This window comes from Typopeltis vanoorti, chromosome 19, assembly GCF_054136105.1.
Source record: "Typopeltis vanoorti isolate ZY-2024b chromosome 19, IOZ_Tvanoo_1.0, whole genome shotgun sequence".
NCBI classification, from domain to species: Eukaryota; Metazoa; Arthropoda; class Arachnida; order Uropygi; family Thelyphonidae; genus Typopeltis; species Typopeltis vanoorti.
Window position 1 is genome coordinate 8,151,794 of NC_143567.1, and position 21,406 is coordinate 8,173,199.

Below are 21,406 nucleotides of genomic sequence, written 5' to 3' on the forward strand. Positions count from 1 at the left end.
ATTTTTTGAAACTGTTCTTGTAATACCACTGAAGATGGTTTGCTATTTCTAGATCGAAATATTTGGTTAATTAAATATCTTCTCTTGTGTTTACGTGCATTTATCATTCAGTCTTATGTCACAAGTATCCTTAAAATAACATGTTTTCTACATCGCATTTATCATTCAGTCTTATGTCACAAGTATCCTTAAAATAACATGTTTTCTACATCGCAGTAAAACATGGTATGAATGGAAATTTAAGGAAACATGTGAGATTGTTATCAGCCACACCAATCTGAACAATAATGATGGTCTAAAAATTCCAAACATATGGAAAGTATATATTTGACCCACTTCCTCACCAAGAACAACTATAAACAGGACTGTAGAAAATCCAGTATCTTAAAAGCAAAAATAAGAATTGTGATACTAAAAATTGGACATCATTGTTTCTGAAAGAAAACCATCTGAAAAATTGTTTATTCCTGTCATTGTAAATAGAATTTAGCTTGATGTAATTTGTATTTTTTTTTCACTTACTAGAGGTCATGCCAGTAGAATCATTTGATCAAAGCATTGTTTCTTTAGCTTACAGTTAATAATGTAACTCAGCTTTTCTTGGATATTGATGTATGCTCCAGATGATGATCTTGAAGTGAAGATCGAAACGTCGTATAATAAAAAAGTTTTTTTAACACGATTGTAAATTCCATAAATTTTTAAAATGAATATTTGTTTCCTCTTCCATTCCAGTGGCTGTAATCGTAATATGCTGGGAGCTGTTTTTATTATATAAATCTTTGAAGTATTCTTCCCATCTGGCCATTCTTTTTTTTTTACTTTCAATTAGTTGTCCCTCTTTGTTTTTGATCATTATAATTTTTGTTGTCCGTGTCTTACTAATTTGGTCTATTTGTTTATATAATCCATGAAGGTTATTTTCTTTTGATAGCTTTTCATCATTTTGCATTTTTCTTCTAAATGCAAAAATCTTCCTGTGTAAATTTTTCTGCCGAATTTAATATTATTTCCTTTAATTTCCACCAATGATCTTCGATGTTTATATTCTGTTTTGGTAGTTCCTTCAGGTTTTTATCTAGTTCTAGTTGATATTTTCTTAGAATATTGTTGTCTTGTAGTTTTTTTACATTCAGTCTCCTTTTGACTCTAAAAGTGCTTCCAGATTTTAACTTTATTCTTAGGCTTGCTAACACTAGCTTATGGTCTGATCCACAATCTGCAGAGAAGGATCTGCAGTTCAGGATACTTGATTTCCAACTTTGGTTTACAATAACATAGGATATCATATTCTTGGTTTGTCTGTCTGGTTATATCCATGTCCATTTTCTTTGGGGTTTTGGATGTTTAAAGAGAGTGTTGGTTATTGTTAGTTTATTATTTGAGCAGAAGTTTAGCAGTCTTTCGCCACATTCATTGCTTTCTCCATACCTGAACTTTCCGATTACTCTTGGCCAGGTATCCCAGTCTTTGCCTACTTTTGTGTTTAAGTACCCCATTACAATTAGGAGATCTTGACTTGATGTCTGCTGTACTACTTTTTGTAAATCTATATAGAACTGCTCTATGTCTTCTTCTGATGATTAATTCCTTATGCACCAAAGAAAAGAAGCTCACAAGACTAAGAATAAAATCTAAAAGTGGCAAGATACTGTAGACAAAAATGAAGAATTCTTAGTATGGAAGAACTACTTTGAAAAACTGTTGAATAATTCATCAGTGAACTTTACTGTGCAGAAGCTTTTTCAGAAATAGTAATCCAAAAAGAACTTTCTATTATGTGTAACAATTTTACAACGCGAGAATTTGAACCTGCACAAAAAAAACCCCCAAAACACCTGGATGGTATAACAGCAGAGGCTATTAAACATGAAAGAACGAAGTTTTAAAATAACTGTTAAATATCTGTAATACAGCTACATTCAACATTCCATCATAATGGAGAGACCTAATAATACCAATACTCAAAATAGGCAATCTATACAATCAAAAAATCACAGAAGAATCACACTGCTTCCTACCACACTGAAAATCTATAACAGGATGCTTCTAAACTGAATTAAACCATATGTAACACCTCATCATTATCAAATTCCTGATATATATATACCATCAAGGGGTGTACAGAATATGACTACTACTACATGAAAAATTTACATCGTTACTAACTTACTATTTACAATTTTCCTCCAAATCAGTCTGTTACCTGTCAAGACTCTAACGTTATCAGATATTATATTTCTATCTTCTAAGGCACTTCTTACTGTATCAATCCACCTATATCTTAGTCTTCCTCTGGATCGTTTTCCTGCCAACTTGGCAGAGAATATTTGTTTTCCTAATCTTTCCTTGCCCATTCTGTTTAAGTGACCATACCACCTGAGATTAGCTCTGCTAATGCATTCCTGGATGCCAACAATGTCAAGTTCTTTCCTAATATTCTTGTTCTTAATATGATATTGCCATTGATGCTATCTGTTCATGCCTCTAATCTTTCTCAGGACTCTCAGTGGTCTCTAGTCTTTGGTCAAGTGTTTTACTTCTGACCCAGCTCTCAGATTCATAAGTGAAAACTGGTTTGAACACTGTCTTGTATACAGCTAATTTAGTGTTCTGACTAATTTCGCTCTTATTCCATATGAATTTATTCAATTGACTTCCTACCATAACAGCTTTGTTGATTCTGTTGTCTATTTCCATATTTAATATACCATCTTCACTAAAAATCGTGCCTAAGTAGCTGAAATGTTTTGCTTGTTCCACAGGTTCTCCATTCACAACACAGTTGACATTTTCGATGATTCTGCCTATTTTCACTGTCTTTGTCTTTTTATTGATGACCTTCATACCATATCTATTACAACAGTTATTCAATTTAGTCAGAGAATCTTGCAGGCTTGTAGCGGATTTATTTAGAAGTATAACATCATCCGCATAAAGCAAAGAGCTGACATTAACATCTCCAATTTTGATATCATGTTTAATACCACTTTCCTTTATAATGTGATCCACATAGATAATGAATAACAGAGGGGATAATGTACGTCATTGTCTCACACCAGAATTAACATTAAACCATCTTCCTGTACTTCCTTCAATTCTGACTGCTGACTTACAACTCAAATAAAGACTAAGTATTGCTTGATATAATGCCCCATTGACACCATATTACTGTAGTGTATTGAATAGCTTCTCTCTTGGCACCTTGTCATATGCCTTTTCCAGATCTACAAAGCTTAAATACCGATCTTTGTGATTTCTCAACTATCTGTTGTAAAGTGAAAATCTGATCCCGACAGCCTCTATTTGACCTGAATCCAGCTTGTTCTTCACCAAGCTTCTCTTCCACAATCCTTCTCAACCGTTTCTCAAGTATACTTGCATATATCTTACTGGGAACACTCAGTAGAGAAATACCTCTGTAATTCTCACATTCAGTTTTATTTCCTTTTTTTATATATACGTACTATGATAGCTCTATTCCAATCATCTGTAATTCGTCCCTCTGTCCAGGCCTTCTGAACTATGCAGTGCAGTCACTGTGAGACTTTTATACCACCATACTTGAGCATTTCTGGTCAAATATCATATATTCCTGCTGCCTTATCACATTTCAGGCTTTTGATGGCTTTTTCTACTTCAAGTATGGATATGTATTCCTGACTGCATGCCTGTTCAGTGATTTTTACCGCTGTGCATCACTGCTTGTTTCATTCAGCTTGTTGTAAATTCAAAGTAATTACTCCATACATCAAGGATAACTTTTTTTCCAGTTTTCATATCACCTTTATCATCACTAATTCCTTTTACAACACGCTTTCCTCCATTTCTGAGCTTTTTCAACAACCTCCAGAATATTTTGCCACTTCCTGATATTTATTTTCTATGTTCTTACCAAAGTCCTTCCATACTTTTGATTAGCTAGTTTTACACAGTGTTTAGCATTCTTACATTTGTCTCTGTATTCTCTAAGTGCACAAGCTGACTTTTTTTCCAGGAACTTTTGATGCTTTCTTCTTTTCCTTCATTGCCTCTTTAACTTCCTGTGTCCACCATGGAGTTCTGATTTTTCTATCCTTACAGACATCCTCACCACATGAGTCTCTGGCTGAATCAATCAGTGTTTTCTTCAGGGCTTGCCACTGAATCTCCAAGGTTTGGTTCCTGTTCTCAAACTCTTTCATTTTTTCTTGAATAATATTTGCGTATTTTCGTGTACAGTTCACATCTGAGAGCTTTTATTCGCTTTAAAACTTTCTTACATGTTCTTCAATTTTATCCTGCTCAAGACTAAATGGTGATCACCTCCAATTTCAAATCCTCTGTACACGCTGGTGTCCTGCACAAGGGAGAAAATATCACTATCAACAATAACATAGTCAATGAGACTTTTCTTATTCCTTGCCTCTTTTCTTCATGTGAATTTGTGCACATTTTTATGTTTTAACATTGTGTTAGTAAAAACCCACACCATGTCTGGAGCAGAAATCGAATAGGTATTTGCCATTATTATTAGCTTTGCTCTTCTCTCCAAATTTTCCCAAAATATTTTTGTATGTCTGACAATCATTTCCTACTCTGCTGTTTAGATCCCCGGGAAGGACCAATTTTTCCTTTTTCCATTGTGTCAGTTGCTTTCTCTCAAGCCTCAAAAAATTCCTCCACTTCTACCTTAGTAGATCCTCCTGTGGGACCATAGGCACAAATAAGTCTCATTATTCAGTTCCCCATTCCCATATTTGCCCACATCACTCTACTTGAGACTGCCTGCCATTCAAAAAGATTAGCCTCGTATTTAGTGTTTTTGCCTTTTTTTTTGTTTTAGATTCAAATATGTCGATTATGTCAATCCAGTACTTATCCAATTACTCAGCTAGCTCCATTTCTTTACCATTCAGGCATCTTATATTGATAGTACCGATCTTGAACTCTGGTGATGTTGAGTTTGTATGTAACACCTCTTCTACTCCAATATCAATGAGGTTTCTTGAAAAATAGAAGCACTGTTGAACACATTCAGTCTTAACCTTCCCTTGATCTTAAACTTTATAGAATTCTTAAAAGCTTTTAATTCAATCAATACACTAAGGATGCTCAAAATTTTCACTCATTATGGTAGCATATCCTTGAAAATAATCAAAGCAATAGCAGAACCAAACCAGAACTATCGTGCAAGGTAATGGTTAATGTAGAAATGACTGAGCTTTCCGGTTTTTTCTGCTGGAGTCCTTGAATGAAATTCTCTGGTACCATATCTTTTCTTTATTACCATTATTATGTATTCATACTCACACGAAATGGGCACAGAATAACTCCTGAAGATTCAGCAGGAGACAAATCCACTTATGCAATCTCTGCTTTGCAGATGATGATGTGCTGATCGACGCTAAAATTTAGACTGCCCAAAACTACTACCTGTCCATCTAGATAACTTATGTAAAAATGCAGCACTGATTGAGTTGGTAGCAGTCAAAAGTAGTAAAGGTCAAGTCCTGAAGAACAAAAGAGAAGGAAATATTAGACTAAATGACCATATTCTTCAAGTAGTAAATGATTTTCAGTACTTTTGTTCCTAAAAGCTCTTCAATTCCATAAGTCTAATATCTAACTCTGCCATAGGTGGAGCTTATGTTAATCCCTATGCCGGTCCTAAGCCCCGTTAAAAGAGGAAGGTTGAGCGATGGGCTAATCACCCATCCTCGTAAAAAATCCATGATTAACAGAAACTATGAGTGAAGCAAGAAATCCCTTGGGGCAGAGTGCTGTTGTCTCCCAACAGATGAATAGTTACAGGACTTTAGAGAGGAACCAACATCTATGACACAGGTGGTGCAAAGCCTTATGGAACCTCACTTGTGATGACATCAATCACTCACCCTAAAATTAAACTTAAAATCAGAACATGGAACATTCGCACAATACCAAATTGGAAAAACTAGGCAGACAGTCAACAAGATGAGCAAATACGGTCTTGATATCTTAGGAATTGCTGAAACAAGATGAACAGGTTTTGGTGAGATAAGAGCAACTGACAAATATTGCATATTGTATTCAGGAGATGATGAAAGACATGAGAAAGGAGTTGCAGTGATTATAAGTGAGAAAGCAAGGAAAAGGCTGATGGAATGGAACCCAATAAATAACCGAATAATTAAAGCTAGAATTTTCTCCAGGTTCATGAAATTGACCATCGCACAAGTATATGCACCCACAAATGATGCTGAACAAATGGAGAAAGCACAATTCCATGATCAACTCCAAAAAGTGATTGATAAAGTCCCTAAACATGACTTGTTAATTTTGATGGGAGACATGAATGCTAAAGTAGGGAAAAGAAAGATGAACATGTTATAGGAAATGAAGCGAGTGGTGAACAGAATGAAAACGAAGATCAATCACATTGCTGTATGTAATACTTTCAAGAGGACATTACAAGATGCAAGGGTTAAAAGAGGAGCTGATGTAGCTTCAGACCATTTTCTGCTAACAGCAATAGTTAAAATAAAGCTAGCAAGAAATTCAAAACTAAGAAAGATTAAGAAAATTAAATATAACATTGATAAACTGAAGGAAAATAAAATAAAAGAGAAATTTAGCAATGAACTGAAGAAAAGATTCCCAGTTTTGGAAGAATCAAATGAAAATGATGAGGAAAATAAGACTGAAGCCAACTGGGAGAAGTGTAAAGAAGTCTTCAATAAAACTGCAGAAGATATTTTTCGAGTGACAAGTGGGAAGTCACACAAAGAATGGATTACAGGAAATACATTAAAACTAATTTAAGAAAGGAAGAAGATAAAATAGAAAATAAACAACTGCAAATTAGAAAGATTACATGGAGAATATCAGAAGCAATACCAAGATGTACATAAGATGGTAAAGCACTCTGCCAGAAATAACAAGAGAAACTACGATCAGCTGTTGGCTGAGGATGCTCAGAGAGTGAATTATACTAGAAATTATTATTATCCAGGCCTCCATGGACTCAAAAGACTCATCGTGGGAGGTCGTTTTTAGGAAGTTTATCATACCGCTCCTTGAACTTATTGACTGTTCTTGCTCTCACCACTCTCTCAGGCAACACATTCCATGGTTCAACCACCCTCCATGCAAAGAAACCACTCCTCACCCTTGCTCACAGCTTCCTTTCGTAACTTTCAGGGATGGCCCCCTTGTCATCGCTCCTTCCTGCCATTCCACCAAGTGAAAGAACTCCCCAATGTTTACCCTGTAACTGCCTCTCAACAGTTTAAAAGTCTTGATCATATCACCTCTCCATCTTCTATCCACCAAACTCTGCAGTCCTGACCAAATCTGAGAACAGTAGTCTAAGTGTGGTCTGATCAGGATCTTATACAATGGAATGATAACTCTTTTATCTCTGCAGGTCAGCGTCCTTCTCAGTATTGCAGCAATCCTCTGGGTTACCCTCACCACCTTTGCAATATGCTCCCTGAATTTCACTTTTCTATCAATCATCACCCTCAGATCTCCTGTCTCCCCTACTACCTCCAGTATAGCTCATCCAATTGAGTATGCATCCTCCCATCGATGGATCCCAAACTTCAAGACTTTACATTTTGCTGCATTAAATCGACATCCCCAGCTTCACATCATCTGCAAACAACTATATATCCCCTTGCAATCCCCTGACAATGTCACATATAAAAGTTGAACAATACAGGTCCCAGTACTGAGCCCTGTGGAACCCCACTTGTAACCTTCTGCTTCCTTGATATTGCCCCACCATATACAACTCTCTGATACCTATTAGACAGCCAATCCTGAATCCAGTTGACTAACCCGACATTTAAACCCATATGCTGCAACTTTAATATCAGCTTATTATGTTGCATCCTGTCAAACAGTTTTGCAAAATCAAAAAAAAAAAAAAAAAAAGGCAGTATATGCCTTTCCCTTATCAACTGCTCTTGTCACTTGATTATAAAAGGCAATCATCTTACTAAAGCAAGAGCGCCCCTTAATAAATCCATGTTGATTCTCACAGATAACATTACCCTTGTCTACCCATCACTGTATATAGTCCCTCACTAATTTCTCCAAGACCTTAACTGATGACACACAAAATGGCCTATAATTAGCCACTTTCAGTATCCTACCATCCTTGTGCAGTGGCACTATCTTACCTTCCTTCAATTCCTTGGGTACCTTTCCCACAGCCAGACTTTAATTGAAGAGCCAGGCCAACTCATCTTGGGAGATCATTTTTAGGAAAAAATGTTTAAGAAACAAAAGAAACAAAGTTTATCATACCACTCCTTGAACTCATGGACCGTTCTTGCTCTAACCAATCTCTCAGGCAATGCATTCCATGGTTCAACCACCCTCCACGCAATCTTGGAGAAGGTTATAAAATTATAAGACAACTTGGAGGAACCTATCAGATGAATGAATGTGGGGTTAAAGATAAAAATGGTGAACTACTAGCTCAAGAGCAAGAAGTCCAACAAAGATGGAAAGAGTACTTTGAAGAATTATTAAATGTTAAACACGATTCTATAAATCCAAATATCGAATCTCCTTTTGAAGAGATACCAAATCAATTTGAATTTCATGTGAACATGAGAGAGATCACAGTGAAAGAAATCATGAAAGCAATCAAAATTCAAAAGAACAGAAAAGCAAGAGGAAATGATAACAGTTGTTTTGAACTGCTCAAAGCAACATCAAAGCAGACATGCTAAAAACATCAGAAACTATACTGTATAAACTGTTTAATATCATATGGGCATCTGAAAAGATTCTGAGTACCTGGAAAGAACACAAATAGTCGAAATTCCAAAAAAAAAAGTTAATCTTATAGAATGCACCAACTGGAGAGGAATCAGTCTATTGTCAGTACCATCAAAGATCTTCACTAGAATCATAATAAATAGAGTAAAAAATAGCACTGAGAAAATTCTGAGAATAGAACTAGCAGGCTTTAGAAATGGAAAAAGCACAATGAATCAAATTTTTATACTTAGAAACATAATTGAACAGAGTGTTGAACTAAATTGAACTATGTATCTCAATTTTATTGATTTTGCCAAAGCTTTCGACAGCATAGACAGAGAATGTCTATGAAAAATCCTGAAAATTTATGGATTTCCTGACAAAATAATAAATAGTATAAAAGATTTGTATGATGGAAGTAAAGAACAAATTCTATTAAATGGAAGAGCTTCCGAAAGTTTTTACATCAAAACTGGTGTTAAGCAAGGTTGTCTCATGTCTGGAACACTTTTCATCGTTGTCATAGATTGGATAATGTGGCATACCCTGAAAAACCTGAAAACTGAAATAGGATGGAACACTGACACCACATTAGAAAATATGGACTATGCTGACAACATTGTACTACTATCATCTAGATTTGAAGACATGAAAATTAAGACAGCAAAGTTAGAAAAAACTGCTAAGCAAATAGGCTTACATGTCAATGAGAAAAAAACCGGATTATTAAATACTTAAGGAATTGACAGCGTATACTAGAAATATAAATTAAATCAAACTTTAATATATACTTTCCAATATTTTGGCAACGTCACGTTGCCATCTTCATGGGAACTTAAGATAAAGACACGTGCACGCAAGTTCTAAACAACAGCAAATGAGAAACGAAGTGAGGAAGCTACCATTTTCCTAAAGTCCTGATGGTGTCCTCCTGGCAGGCTATATTAGGTGTTCTTGGCCTTTGGACTGAAGCTTTGTATGTTTCCCAAATTTGGGACAGTCTCATGCATCCAAATTTGTTGAGGTTTGGCATGTTCCTAAGGGCTGAGGCTGATTCCATGAATAGTCTTTCATATTTGAACTTGCTGTGGTGTATTACTGTGGCTTTCTTCCACTTTATTCTGTAGTGAGTATCCAGAGCATGATGGTTTGCAAGCCTAGAGTGATTGTACTGGTGAAATCGGATGTAGTCCTTGTGCTGTCCTGCCTGTTTGGCCAAAGTAGGACAATTTACAGCTGCAAGGGACCTGGTATACACCAGGTAGGTCTTTAGTGGAACGGATAAGGGATGCCAATTTCCTATGTGGTCTGTAACAAGAGGTCAAGTCATGTTTTTTTAGGATTTTGTTGATTTTTTCCGAGGTGCCTCGGATGTAGGGAATGGTGATGGATTTAGAGTAATCTTTTTTGTGAAGGGGGGGGGAGGGTTGTGGATAACTTGTTTCAGTGTTTTTTGGATTTTTGGTGAATTTATCGGAAGGGGAGGCTATTGTTTTCCTCTTTTTCCAGGGTGAACTTGATTCTGGGGTGTTGGTTGGTTAAGTGTGTTAAGAAGGAGAGGAAGGGGGGGGAATGGTCAAATAACGAACACATCATTGTAGCGAAACCATATAGTAGGTTTTTGAGGGGCAGAGTTTAAGGTTTTCTCTTCAAAAGTCTCCATAAAGAAGTTGGCCAAGGGTGGGGAGAGTGGAGAACCCATGACTGTCCCCTCTATCTGTTTGTAGAATTTTTCCTGCCAAACGAAATAGCCTGAGTTCATTGTGAACTGAAATAGGGCTGAGATATAGGGAAGAAATTTAGCTTGGATTAGCTCTAAGGTTTCTTTGAAGGGGAGATTTGTGAATAAGGAGGAGACGTTAAAACTGACCATTATGTTGGAGTGTAAGGTTTTCTATACTGGCTTTGAAGTGGGCTGAGTTTTTTTATGTGTGATGGTGTGTTGCCAGTATAGAGTGAGAGCACTTTGGCTAAATATTTAGCTAGTTTGTATGTGGGGGGAATCAATGCCATCCACTATAGGACGTAGTGGCACATTTACTTTATGTATTTTTGGGAGCCCATATATACGGGGGGGGACTAGAGTTATATGGTTTTAGTTTGTTAGTAATCTCCACAGGCCAAGAAGTGACCTTCTTAAGGAGTCTATGGAGTTTTCTAATTTGTGAGTTGGCGGGATTGTATTCAATGGGGAGGTAAGTAGCCCGATCTAGTAGTAAAGCATTAAACTTACCTGTGTATTCAGTGTGATTGAGTACCACAGTGGCGTTCCCCTTTCCCTTTATCCGCTTTGGTGATAACTATTTGTTTTTCTTCAATTCCTGTAGAGACTTGTATTCACTATTGGATATGTTGGTTTTTGGTGGTCTTGCTTTTGTGAGAACACAGGCTACATCCAATCTAATATCGTTGGCAATGTGGCTTGGAAGGTGGCGAATCTTGCGTTCAATCTGGATCATTAATTCCTCAGTCGGTATTTTCCTAGGAGCAATGACGAAGTTGTGACCATGTGAGAAGAAAACCAAAGTATTAAAAATCAACAGTAAAAAGAATGACCCAATCTTTATAAATGGAAATCAAGTAGAAGTGACAAGCACTTTTAATTACCTCAGAGCAACTGTCAACATGGAAGGTGGTACCAATGAAGACATTGCAATAAGAATAAAAAAAACTCTTGTTAAGCATTTAAAAATTTACAGAAAATCTGGAAATCATCCAATATAAAAACAAACTTAAAGGGGCAAATTTTTAACTCAACTGTTAAATCTGTATTACTTTATGGAAGTGAATCATGGAAATTAACCAAACAACAAGAAAATAAAATCGATGCCTTCCAAACAAAATGTCTTTGCAGAATTCTCAAAATTTACTGGCAAAATAAAATCTCAAATATTGAAATTTACAACAAAACCAAATCCAAACCCAATACAATAGAGTTAAAGAAACGCAGATGGACATGGACAGGCTATGTATTGAGAATGTCAACATCAGAACACATCAGAATAGCATTGACATGGATGCCTGATGGTAAAAGGAAGAGGGGAAGACCCAAAATGACATGGCACCGGATGATAATTAAAGAACGAAACAAACTAGGATGGTCGAGCTGGGGGAGAGCAAGAGAAGCGGCACTGGACCAAAGAGGATGGCACGCTAAACTCGTGGCTTCATGCACCTTATAGGCGCAAAGAGCAATAAGTCAAGTAAGTCAAAGTCAACTAATATCTAGAAATCCAATCTCATCACCACAAATACCAAAATTCATCTGTATAAAACTGCCAGTCAAGCCACATTTACACACGGTACCCACACATGGAACATCACTACTCATGAGTGATGTTCCATGGAACATCAACTCATAAATCATGGAACATCACTATTAATGAGCAGTTAATACCATTAACTGCTCATTAAGTTGTGATTGAGCAGCTTTGAGACAACATGTCTTCGATCAATACTAGGACATACACATGGCAAGATCACATTCCTAATACTGATACTGTCATTCTTGAAGGAAGCGAGCAAAGACCCATATCAGAAACCATTCAAAAAAAGTCAGCTCACTGAGATGGTTGGGAGACCAACTTAGACATACCCCTTCACCTACATTCAGTGCTTTTATTCTCTGAGACCAACTAATGGACACAAAAGAAGAGGAAAACCAAGAAAACATTTTTGGCAATACATATCCAAACCTCTTTTTTTAAAGATGCAACTCATGAACCATCTGACATTTACAATTTGGCACAAAACAGAGCAGCTTGATGAGTTGTTTTATGAATATTTCTATACATATTTGCATAATCACATCATCATTATCATTTATTCATATATGAATAGAAAAATATATACCAAAATAATCATTGCATGGAAATAAAGTTTATTAAATGAAAGTGAGCCAAATTGCTCTGTTTTGGGCCAAATAGAAAAGGGTGTTAGAAAACAATAAATTTTCTCTTCAGTTTTTTTTTTTTTTTTAAATGGATCATAAAAAAAAAAAAGGGAGAAGGAAGGCTAATAATTTATAATATATGTTATCAATAGGAAGTTCATTCATTACAAATGTTACTGGAGTTACATAATATAATAAATGGAAAAAAAAAAAAAGTAATAATCTGGGATTAAAAATAAATAAAGAAAATAAAAGCCATGAAGTTCACTAGAGAAAATATGTCCAGGTTCATTTTAATGAATGTAAAACATAAATCTGAAATAAAAAGAAGTGGAAATAGCTCAATCAAACTGACATTAAAAATATTACTTTGGATGCTAGGAAAAAACTGACTGAATGTAATGTATGTCTGGCTGACTTTGGTTTATGGAGCTGAGACATTTACTATACTTAAAGATTCCATATAAAACACAAAGGTTTCTGAAAACATGGAGTATGATGAGAATCCGCTAGACAATACTAAATTGAAAGGTGAGGAGAGTTTAAATACTGCAAAAGACGAACAAGTACTCCAAACTATTAATGAAAGGAAAGTCTCATATTTTTGACATTTAATTTGATAACAGAAATTTCAACGATGAAAAGAGAAACCTGATTTCATGATGAGTATATCTAATTGGTAAAGAATGGGTAAAAATAAGAGAATATTGCTTCTACAACCTCCTGGTAAGAGAAACAACATGAAGCTTAATTAAGAAAAACTTAATTATACTTTTCTTTAATGTTTCTTATCTTATATGAAATTAAGATATAATAAAGTTCTTCCTATTTAACTTCATTTTTTATAAAGTGTCAATTTTGAAATAATGAATGAAACACACAAATACCCACTTGTTAAAAGCTGAAGTATCACTAACATTTCTACGATGAGCACTATGAGGCACCTGTGTAGGCGAGGAAGGAGGTGTTAAAGATATTAAAAGTTGTTGATGAGGTAAGCATTTGGTTGTAGTAGAGGAAGTAGAACTATTGAGATTCTGATCTGATCTTAACAATGGAAAACAATTTGGTAATGGTATTTCATTTTTTTCTTCTCTCTTGATTTGCATCTTCTTGTTACTATCTGAAAATGGATCTGGATATACTGATGAAAAAAAGAGAGCATCCAGAGAAACTGTTTTCTGTCTAGCTTTCAATGTAAGAGACTGCTGGGGAACTGAATATTTTGATGTTCCACTAGAACTCAATGGTGGAGGCAGCTGATGATAGCTGACAGACGTTGGCAAACCAGATGAGCGGCGATGATGAACAGAAGGTTGTACATTTTGCATATATAGAGGATTTCGGATATAGCCTACAGGTGCTTGCATGTGGACACTTAGAGGTTCCTCAAAAGATATCAACAAAGAAGAAGAAAGAGAAGTGGCACACTCTGTGACGGGTGGAAAAGATTTCTGTGCAACTGCTGGCGAGCAGAGTGATTCTGAAAAAAGACAAAATCAGGAAAACTCAATTTTTTTTATAAGCAGGTATCTAAGTTTAATATGTTAATTAAATTTAAATAATGATATGCAAAGTATACCTGGTTCATCAAAATGTATATGGATAATCTCCTCCACCCGCAATTATTATTATTATTACTATCTTCAGACCTCTAGGGAGTAAAAATCATCGTGAAAGGTCCCTGTCACACACACAACTCATCATACCATGCCTTAAATACATTCATACTCTCTGCAGTCACCACACTCTCAGGCAATAAATTCCAATCATCCACAAAAAAGTCAATTCTAAAAAACGTTTTTAGAAATTCAAAGATATCTTCTATTTCTTTATTATTCTCAATAATAAAGAAATCACAAATTATTAAATTCTAATTAAGTTTAAATTATCCAAATATTTCCATAAAGTTACTATCTATGTTTCTTTTCAAGACTGCACTTGAGATTTACATCTAAGTTGCTTTTTGATTTTGATTTCACATTACATAGCACTGAATTTACTATATGAGTGATCTAGGAGTTCTTGGAATTTATGATATGATAACTTGATAACTTATATTTAAGGAATTGACAGTGTAATACTAGAAATATAAATTAAATAAACTTTAATATATGCTTATACTTACGCAAAGCTCAAGGCTTTGCTATTAGATAAGTAACCTCCTTAAGAAGGTTACTTCTTGGCCTGTGGAGGTTACCAACAGACTAAAACCCTATAACTCTAGACCCCCCCCCCCCGCATATATGGGCTCCCTAAAATACATAAAGAAAATGTGCCATTACGTCCCATAGTGGATGGCATTGATTCCCCCACTTACAAACTAGCCAAGCGTTTAGCCAAAGCGCTCTCACACTATACTGGCAACACACCATCACACATAAAAAACTCAGCCCACTTCAAAGCCAGTATAGAAAACCTTACACTGCAACATAATGACATAATGGTCAGTTTTGATGTCTCCTCCCTATTCACGAATGTACCCCTCAAAGAAACCCTAGAGCTAATCCAAGCTAAATTTCCTCCCGATATCTCAGCCCTATTTCAGTTTACAATAAACTCAGGCTATTTCGTTTGGCAGGAAAAATTCTATAAACAGATAGAGGGGACAGCCATGGGTTCACCACTTTCCCCACCCTTGGCCAACTTCTTTATGGAGACCTTTGAAGAAAAAGCCTTAAACTCAGCCTCACAAAAACCTACCATATGGCTTTGCTACGTTGATGATGTGTTTGCTATTTGGCCACATGGCCCGGATTCACTCCTCTCCTTCCTAACACACTTAAACAACCAACACCCTAGAATCAAGTTCACCCTGGAAAAAGAGGAAAACAATAACCTCCCCCTTCCTAGACACACTAGTCACCCGCCAACCTGATGGAACCTTGGTTTTCTCAGTTTATAGAAAACCCACCCATACAGGCAGATACATTCACCAACAATCCCATCACCCCCCCCCCCTCACAACAATATGGAGTTATTAAGACACTATTCAACAGGGCAAAAATAATCTGTTCAAATGATCAAGCCCTAACCACTGAACTAAATCACATCCATGACACTTTCTCAGCAAATGGCTACCCCCCCCCCCAAAAAAATCCAGAGAATACTTAACCCAGTTATCCACAACCCACCATCCCCTCCCCTTCACAAAAAAGATTACTCTAAATCCATCACCATTCCCTACATCCGAGGCACCTCGGAAAAAATCAACAAAATCTTAAGAAAACACGACTTAACCACTTGTTATAGACCACATAGAAAATTGGCATCCCTTATCCGCTCCACTCGAAGGTCAGCGACTATCTTGGTGAACAAACCGCGCTCTTGTGCTAATCTGAGCAGTTGTGCACTGCTCTTTCCTGTCCACGTCTTGATGTTGTCAAACCATGATATTCTTTTTCTTCCTCTAGATGGTCGCTGACCTTCGATAGAAGATAGCACAATAAGAAGATCCGCTCCACTAAAGACCAACCACTTCCCCTAGACCTACCTGATGTGTACCAGGTCCCTTGCAGCTGTAAATTGTCTTACTTTGGCCAAACAGGCAGGACAGCAAATATCAGAATCTCAGAAGACAAGGATTACATCCGATTTCACCAGTACTGCCACTCTGGGCTTGCAGACCACGCTCTGGATACTCGCCACAGAATAAGATGGAAGAAAGCCACAGTCATACACCGCAGCAAGTTCAAGTATGAAAGACTATTCATGGAATCAGCCTCAGCCCTTAGGAACATGCCAAACCTCAACAAATTTGGATGCATGAGACTGCCCCAAATTTGGGAAACAATTATCAGAAGAACTTCAGCCCAAAGGCCAAGAACCACCAATATAGCCAGCCAGGGGGCACCACCAGGACTTTAGGAAAACGTTAGCGTCCTAGCTTCAGTTCTCATTTGCTGTTATGTAGTACTTGTGTGCACGTGTCTTTATATTAAGTTCCCAAGAAGATGGCAACGTGATGTTTGCCAAAATATCGGAAAGTATATATTAAAGTTTATTTAATTTATATTTCTAGTATACGCTGTCAATTCCTTAAATATAAGTTATCTTGGAATTTATGTCTTAATGTTGCATTTTTTCTTTTAATGAGTACATAATAAATTATATCTATTCTCAAGATAGACTTCCCAGGGTTTGAATCCTGTCTTGACAAGTCCTAATAAGGAACCTTTAGTTCTTTTCAATTGAAGGTGAGTTAGCCTATATCAAAAGAGATGGTAGGTTTCCTTCCTCCTCCTGAAAACAGGTTTTTCATTCTGAAAAGGCAAACTGACAGGATACACATAGACCCTAACCTTGATACACCTAATTAACAGACATATGCTGGCTAATCAAAAACAATCCAACCAAATTATACAGTTGGCTTTAGCTACAGCATATACATAGAGGCTACAAGGATACAGAAGCTTGTTTGCTATAGTGAATTTCTTTTAGTACAGCATTATACTGGCAGGACCTTTCTTAGAACATTTCAGTAATTTTGATAATATGAGTAAGTCTGTTATATTCAGAGCTGACAGCATTTGCGAGCAAAGATATATGAATTACACATGCTTAATACTTAATCATCATAATCATGCATATCAAGGATTTAGGCCTAGTATGGCCTGTTCCGGCCTTAGAAGTCATCGTTGAATCGTTAAAGAGGACGTTCTGGTTTTCTTTTTCCTAATGACTTGTACTTTAAGGCTTGTTTTGGTAATCTTTCTGTTTTCATTCTTTGAACGTGTTCCATCCATTTATGTTATATTTTTTAATTTTTTCTATTTCTGGTTCTTGGCTTAATACTTAAGTGATGCTTTATTGTTTAGAATAAATGATCAAAATAGTCAGATTCAAGAACTTTTCATTTATAATTTCAAACTTGGACACACTGCAGCCAAATCGGCATGAAGCTACACTGAAAAACTTTTAACTTAGTTAGATAAAAGGGGCTGCTCCATTACCAAAATAGCTTCACTTTTTCAGTTTAATATCAAATTTTAGGAATATGGCATTGCCATCAGACTATTTTAAACAGCATGAAAGTTGTTTAGCTGTTGGGGAGGGCATGTTGTTTACTGCACAGAGCGAGTTACTATTGTCAGGATGTGACGATAGTAACTCGCAATTTGAGTAGGAGAATTCATACATAATATATAATTTATTGAGAAATATATACTTTTTAATTTTTTTTTTTTAATAATGATTCCATGCGCTAATGATGCATGGCCAAAAATTGCCACGTAACCCCTGAAGACCTTTCGCGTACCCCCCAGGGATACACGCACCACACTTTGAGAAACACTGGTCTACTTTATATAAATATTGTTATAAGTGATGTAAAAAAAAAAAAAGTTATGTCAACAAAACAAAGTAGTACATTCTTTAATTATCCCTATACATTACACATAATTATACCGAAATAGGCTTTCCTTTAACGTGGTTTTAAAATGTATGTTACAACGCCGCTCATCACAACTCAGTTTGTTTTCTTTTGTTTATTATTCATAATAAAGAGTGAATTTACATAAATTATCTACAAACAATAATTTAACAGGGAAGGCAAATGATAAAATTTATGAAAAAAGAAATTAGGTAGCATTCAATGTGGAGCCAGACTCTCTTTTCATGATGCACTGAGTCACATGAGCCAGTCTTTGATTTGTCTTTGCAACATAACTGTATATTTTAAATAACAGTATTAAAAATCATTTTAATTATTCAACATGTTCAAGTGTTCAATTGTACTGAGCTAATTCATGTTGTGAGCTGTGAAAATAAGCTCAGAAGAATTACTATGTTACAACTGTGCAACTACTTAAGGGGTAAAAGTGTTAGAAAAATAAGATGTAAAGATGAACTATAGTATTTAATTAGATTGCATTCATTTTGTGTTTATAATTATCAGTTTATTTTGATCAAATTATATTACATGAAAAGTATAATTATTATTATTTTTTAAATAATAGACTGTATTATATGTCGTACACACTGTATATATGCATAAGGTTAATACTGAATTGAATGAATGCATTGATTTGATTAAAAATTTATTTGAAATAACTGCAATTTGATTTATAGGCATATATATAGTGAAAAACATTTTCTTGCACACTCCAACTGTGCAAGATTTACTTTTTTTCAAGTAAAGTGCGTAACCATAACATGTGATTGCAGCTCATTTTTTATCACTTCGTGAAAATTGGAAGTGTGTCATGTAATGGAGCATGAGTACAGCAAAAATTATTATTGTTATTTATATGAGTACTCCCTGGAGTCAAAGGACTCATTGCCGGAGACCTACACCATCCATTAACACAATACCTATCATACATCTCCTTAAACTTATTCACTGTTGGGGTGCTCACAACCACCTCTGGCAATTCATTCCACTCATTCACCATCTCCACTGCACACCCTTACTAACCATACTCTTAAACAACTTCTAGGTGTGACCCCCTTGTTTTCTCTCTAATCCCCCTGTACTGAAAAATTTATTTTGTGTCAATTTTATGGAATCCCTTTAGTAACTTATAGGTTTCTAAAGGGATTCCATAAATCAAGAACTGTCAGCTAAACTCTATAACCCACACACCTTCAATCTATCCTCATAGGGTACATTCCACAGATCTGCAATGAGCTTGGTTACTTGTCTCTAAATCCTCTCCATCACCTCCCAATCCTCCTAGAAACACAGGTAACCAAATCTGTGTACAGTAATCAACATATGGCCAAATCATAGCCCTTATAAAAAGGGATAATAACCTCTCTACAATGAAAACTGTTCTTCTGATATCTAAAGATTTGAGCATAAAAATGAGGATAAGGTTGACAAAATGCTATATATAGTCAATATTATTGTATGGGGGGGGGATGAGGCATGGACAATATTAAAGGAAGCAGAAGATAAAATTAAAGCTGAGATGTGATTTTAAAAGAATAATGAAGGTATCATGGACTCAAAAGAAAATGAATGCAGAAGTTCTACAAATGATGGGAGAAAAAAGAAGTCTTCTTAAAACTATCAAAAGAAGAAAGGCCAAATTATTATTATTATATGATACCTCCAGGGAGTCCAAAGACTCATCGAGGGAGGACACCTACTCTACATCTCTTTGTTTCCACCATTCAATCCACCAACTACAACACTAAACACAACTACTCCAATGCCATCTACCACCCATCACCACCACCACTAGTATTTCCACAGAAAATCACAAACATCCATGACCATTTGAATCTGCAGCCTTTTGGATGGAGAGCAGATATGCTAACCGCTCGGCCAACCAGGCCAGCAAATACTCTGGACATTTGCTAAGACATGACAGCAGACAAAAAAAAAGTGGTCCTGGAAGGAATGGTAGAGGGAAAGAGGAATGCAAAGAATTACTTGGAGCAGCAATCTTAAGAACTGGACATATTTGACATATGAGGAATGTGCAAGGCAGGCACATTCCTCATATGGTGAAGTTGGGAGAGACATGGTAGTTAACCTCTTAGGCAGAGACGACACATGATGATGATGATCATTACATGTCAATGTGTTCTTCAACATCCAAGTAATCTTCTGAGCTATTTTGCCAACTCTTGCAGTATGTCCTCTGAATTTCAAATCTCTATCCACCACCACAAAAAGATCCCCAGCCTCACTAATTTCTTGTAATCTAGTATCATCAATATGATACGAAGTATATAATCTTTTCATCCCAAAATACATTAAACTTACATTTTACAACATCGAAATGACAACCATTGTCCTTTGCCCACACTGACAATTTATTTAAATTATCCTGCAAAATATCTACATCACCTTTATCAATTATTGCCCTCTACAGTTTTGCATCATTCCCAAACAACTCAAATCTTCCACTATATCATTAATGTATAAATTAAAGAGTAGTGGTTCTGGTACAGGGTCCTAGGGCACTCCACTAGTTGCCCTCATTTGCCTTGATTCCAATCTGTCATCCTCTGATGTCTATCAGCCCCCCCCCCTCCCATCCATGCCACCAACCTCATATCCATTCCCCTTTGTTCCAATTTATGTAATAATTTTTCAAGCAGAATTCTGTCAAATATCTTTGCAAAGGCCAATGGTATCATAGTGTTGGCATTTCTTTTATCCCATTCCACTGTCACCTGTGGAGTAATGAGAAGATTTTTGGAACTCGAAAGTGGATATTTATGAAATCTTTCATATAGAAAGAAAAATGTTTAAAAGTTATCAATTGCTATATTATGACAATGACAGAACTGCTGGGGAGGCAGGTGGATACGGCAGATTAGGTGTTCAATTAGTAAGAAGAAACAGTCTTTTATATACAGAGAAAAATAAAGTTCTGAACCTGAAAGGAGGGAAGAAAGTGAAGATGACTGACTTATAAATTTTTGAGAAAACTAGCAACTAAAATGTCAATTGTCTTGGCAATTCTTTAAAAGAAAACACTGTAGTGTTTGAATTATGGATTCCAGATCCAGAAGTTTTATTTCCAACTTTCTGGAAATAAAACTTCTCTAATGAATTCATTGGTAGCTACCTACGATCAAATAACTTGACTTAACAGTGAATGAGATGTTTAAGAACAAAAAAGTGTAAATGATGTGAAAAAAAAATTTTTTTTTAATGCATTTAGAACAAGGTTGAAAATTCACTTACCACTGTTTACTCACCTGTGGTGAGTGGATTTCTGGAGTCCTGATTATAATAGCATGCCTTTCATATTTTTCTCTCAATAACTATCTTCATAATTTTCTTCACATCTTACTTATTCCTTTTCAATTTTTTCCTTT

At 35.8% G+C, this 21,406-nt stretch overlaps 1 protein-coding gene across 4 annotated transcripts in view; it reads right to left on the reverse strand.

Annotated features, from left to right (window-relative positions):
• The window catches only part of LOC150095838 (uncharacterized), a 404,380-nt gene that overhangs the window by 105,410 nt on the left and 277,564 nt on the right, over positions 1-21,406 (reverse strand). For all 4 annotated transcript variants that reach the window (XM_090408977.1, XM_090408980.1, XM_090408978.1 and 1 more), the window contains one exon: positions 13,520-14,111. In XM_090408977.1, coding sequence (XP_090265103.1) covers positions 13,520-14,111 — 592 coding nt within the window. The remainder of the gene's footprint in view (positions 1-13,519; positions 14,112-21,406) is intronic.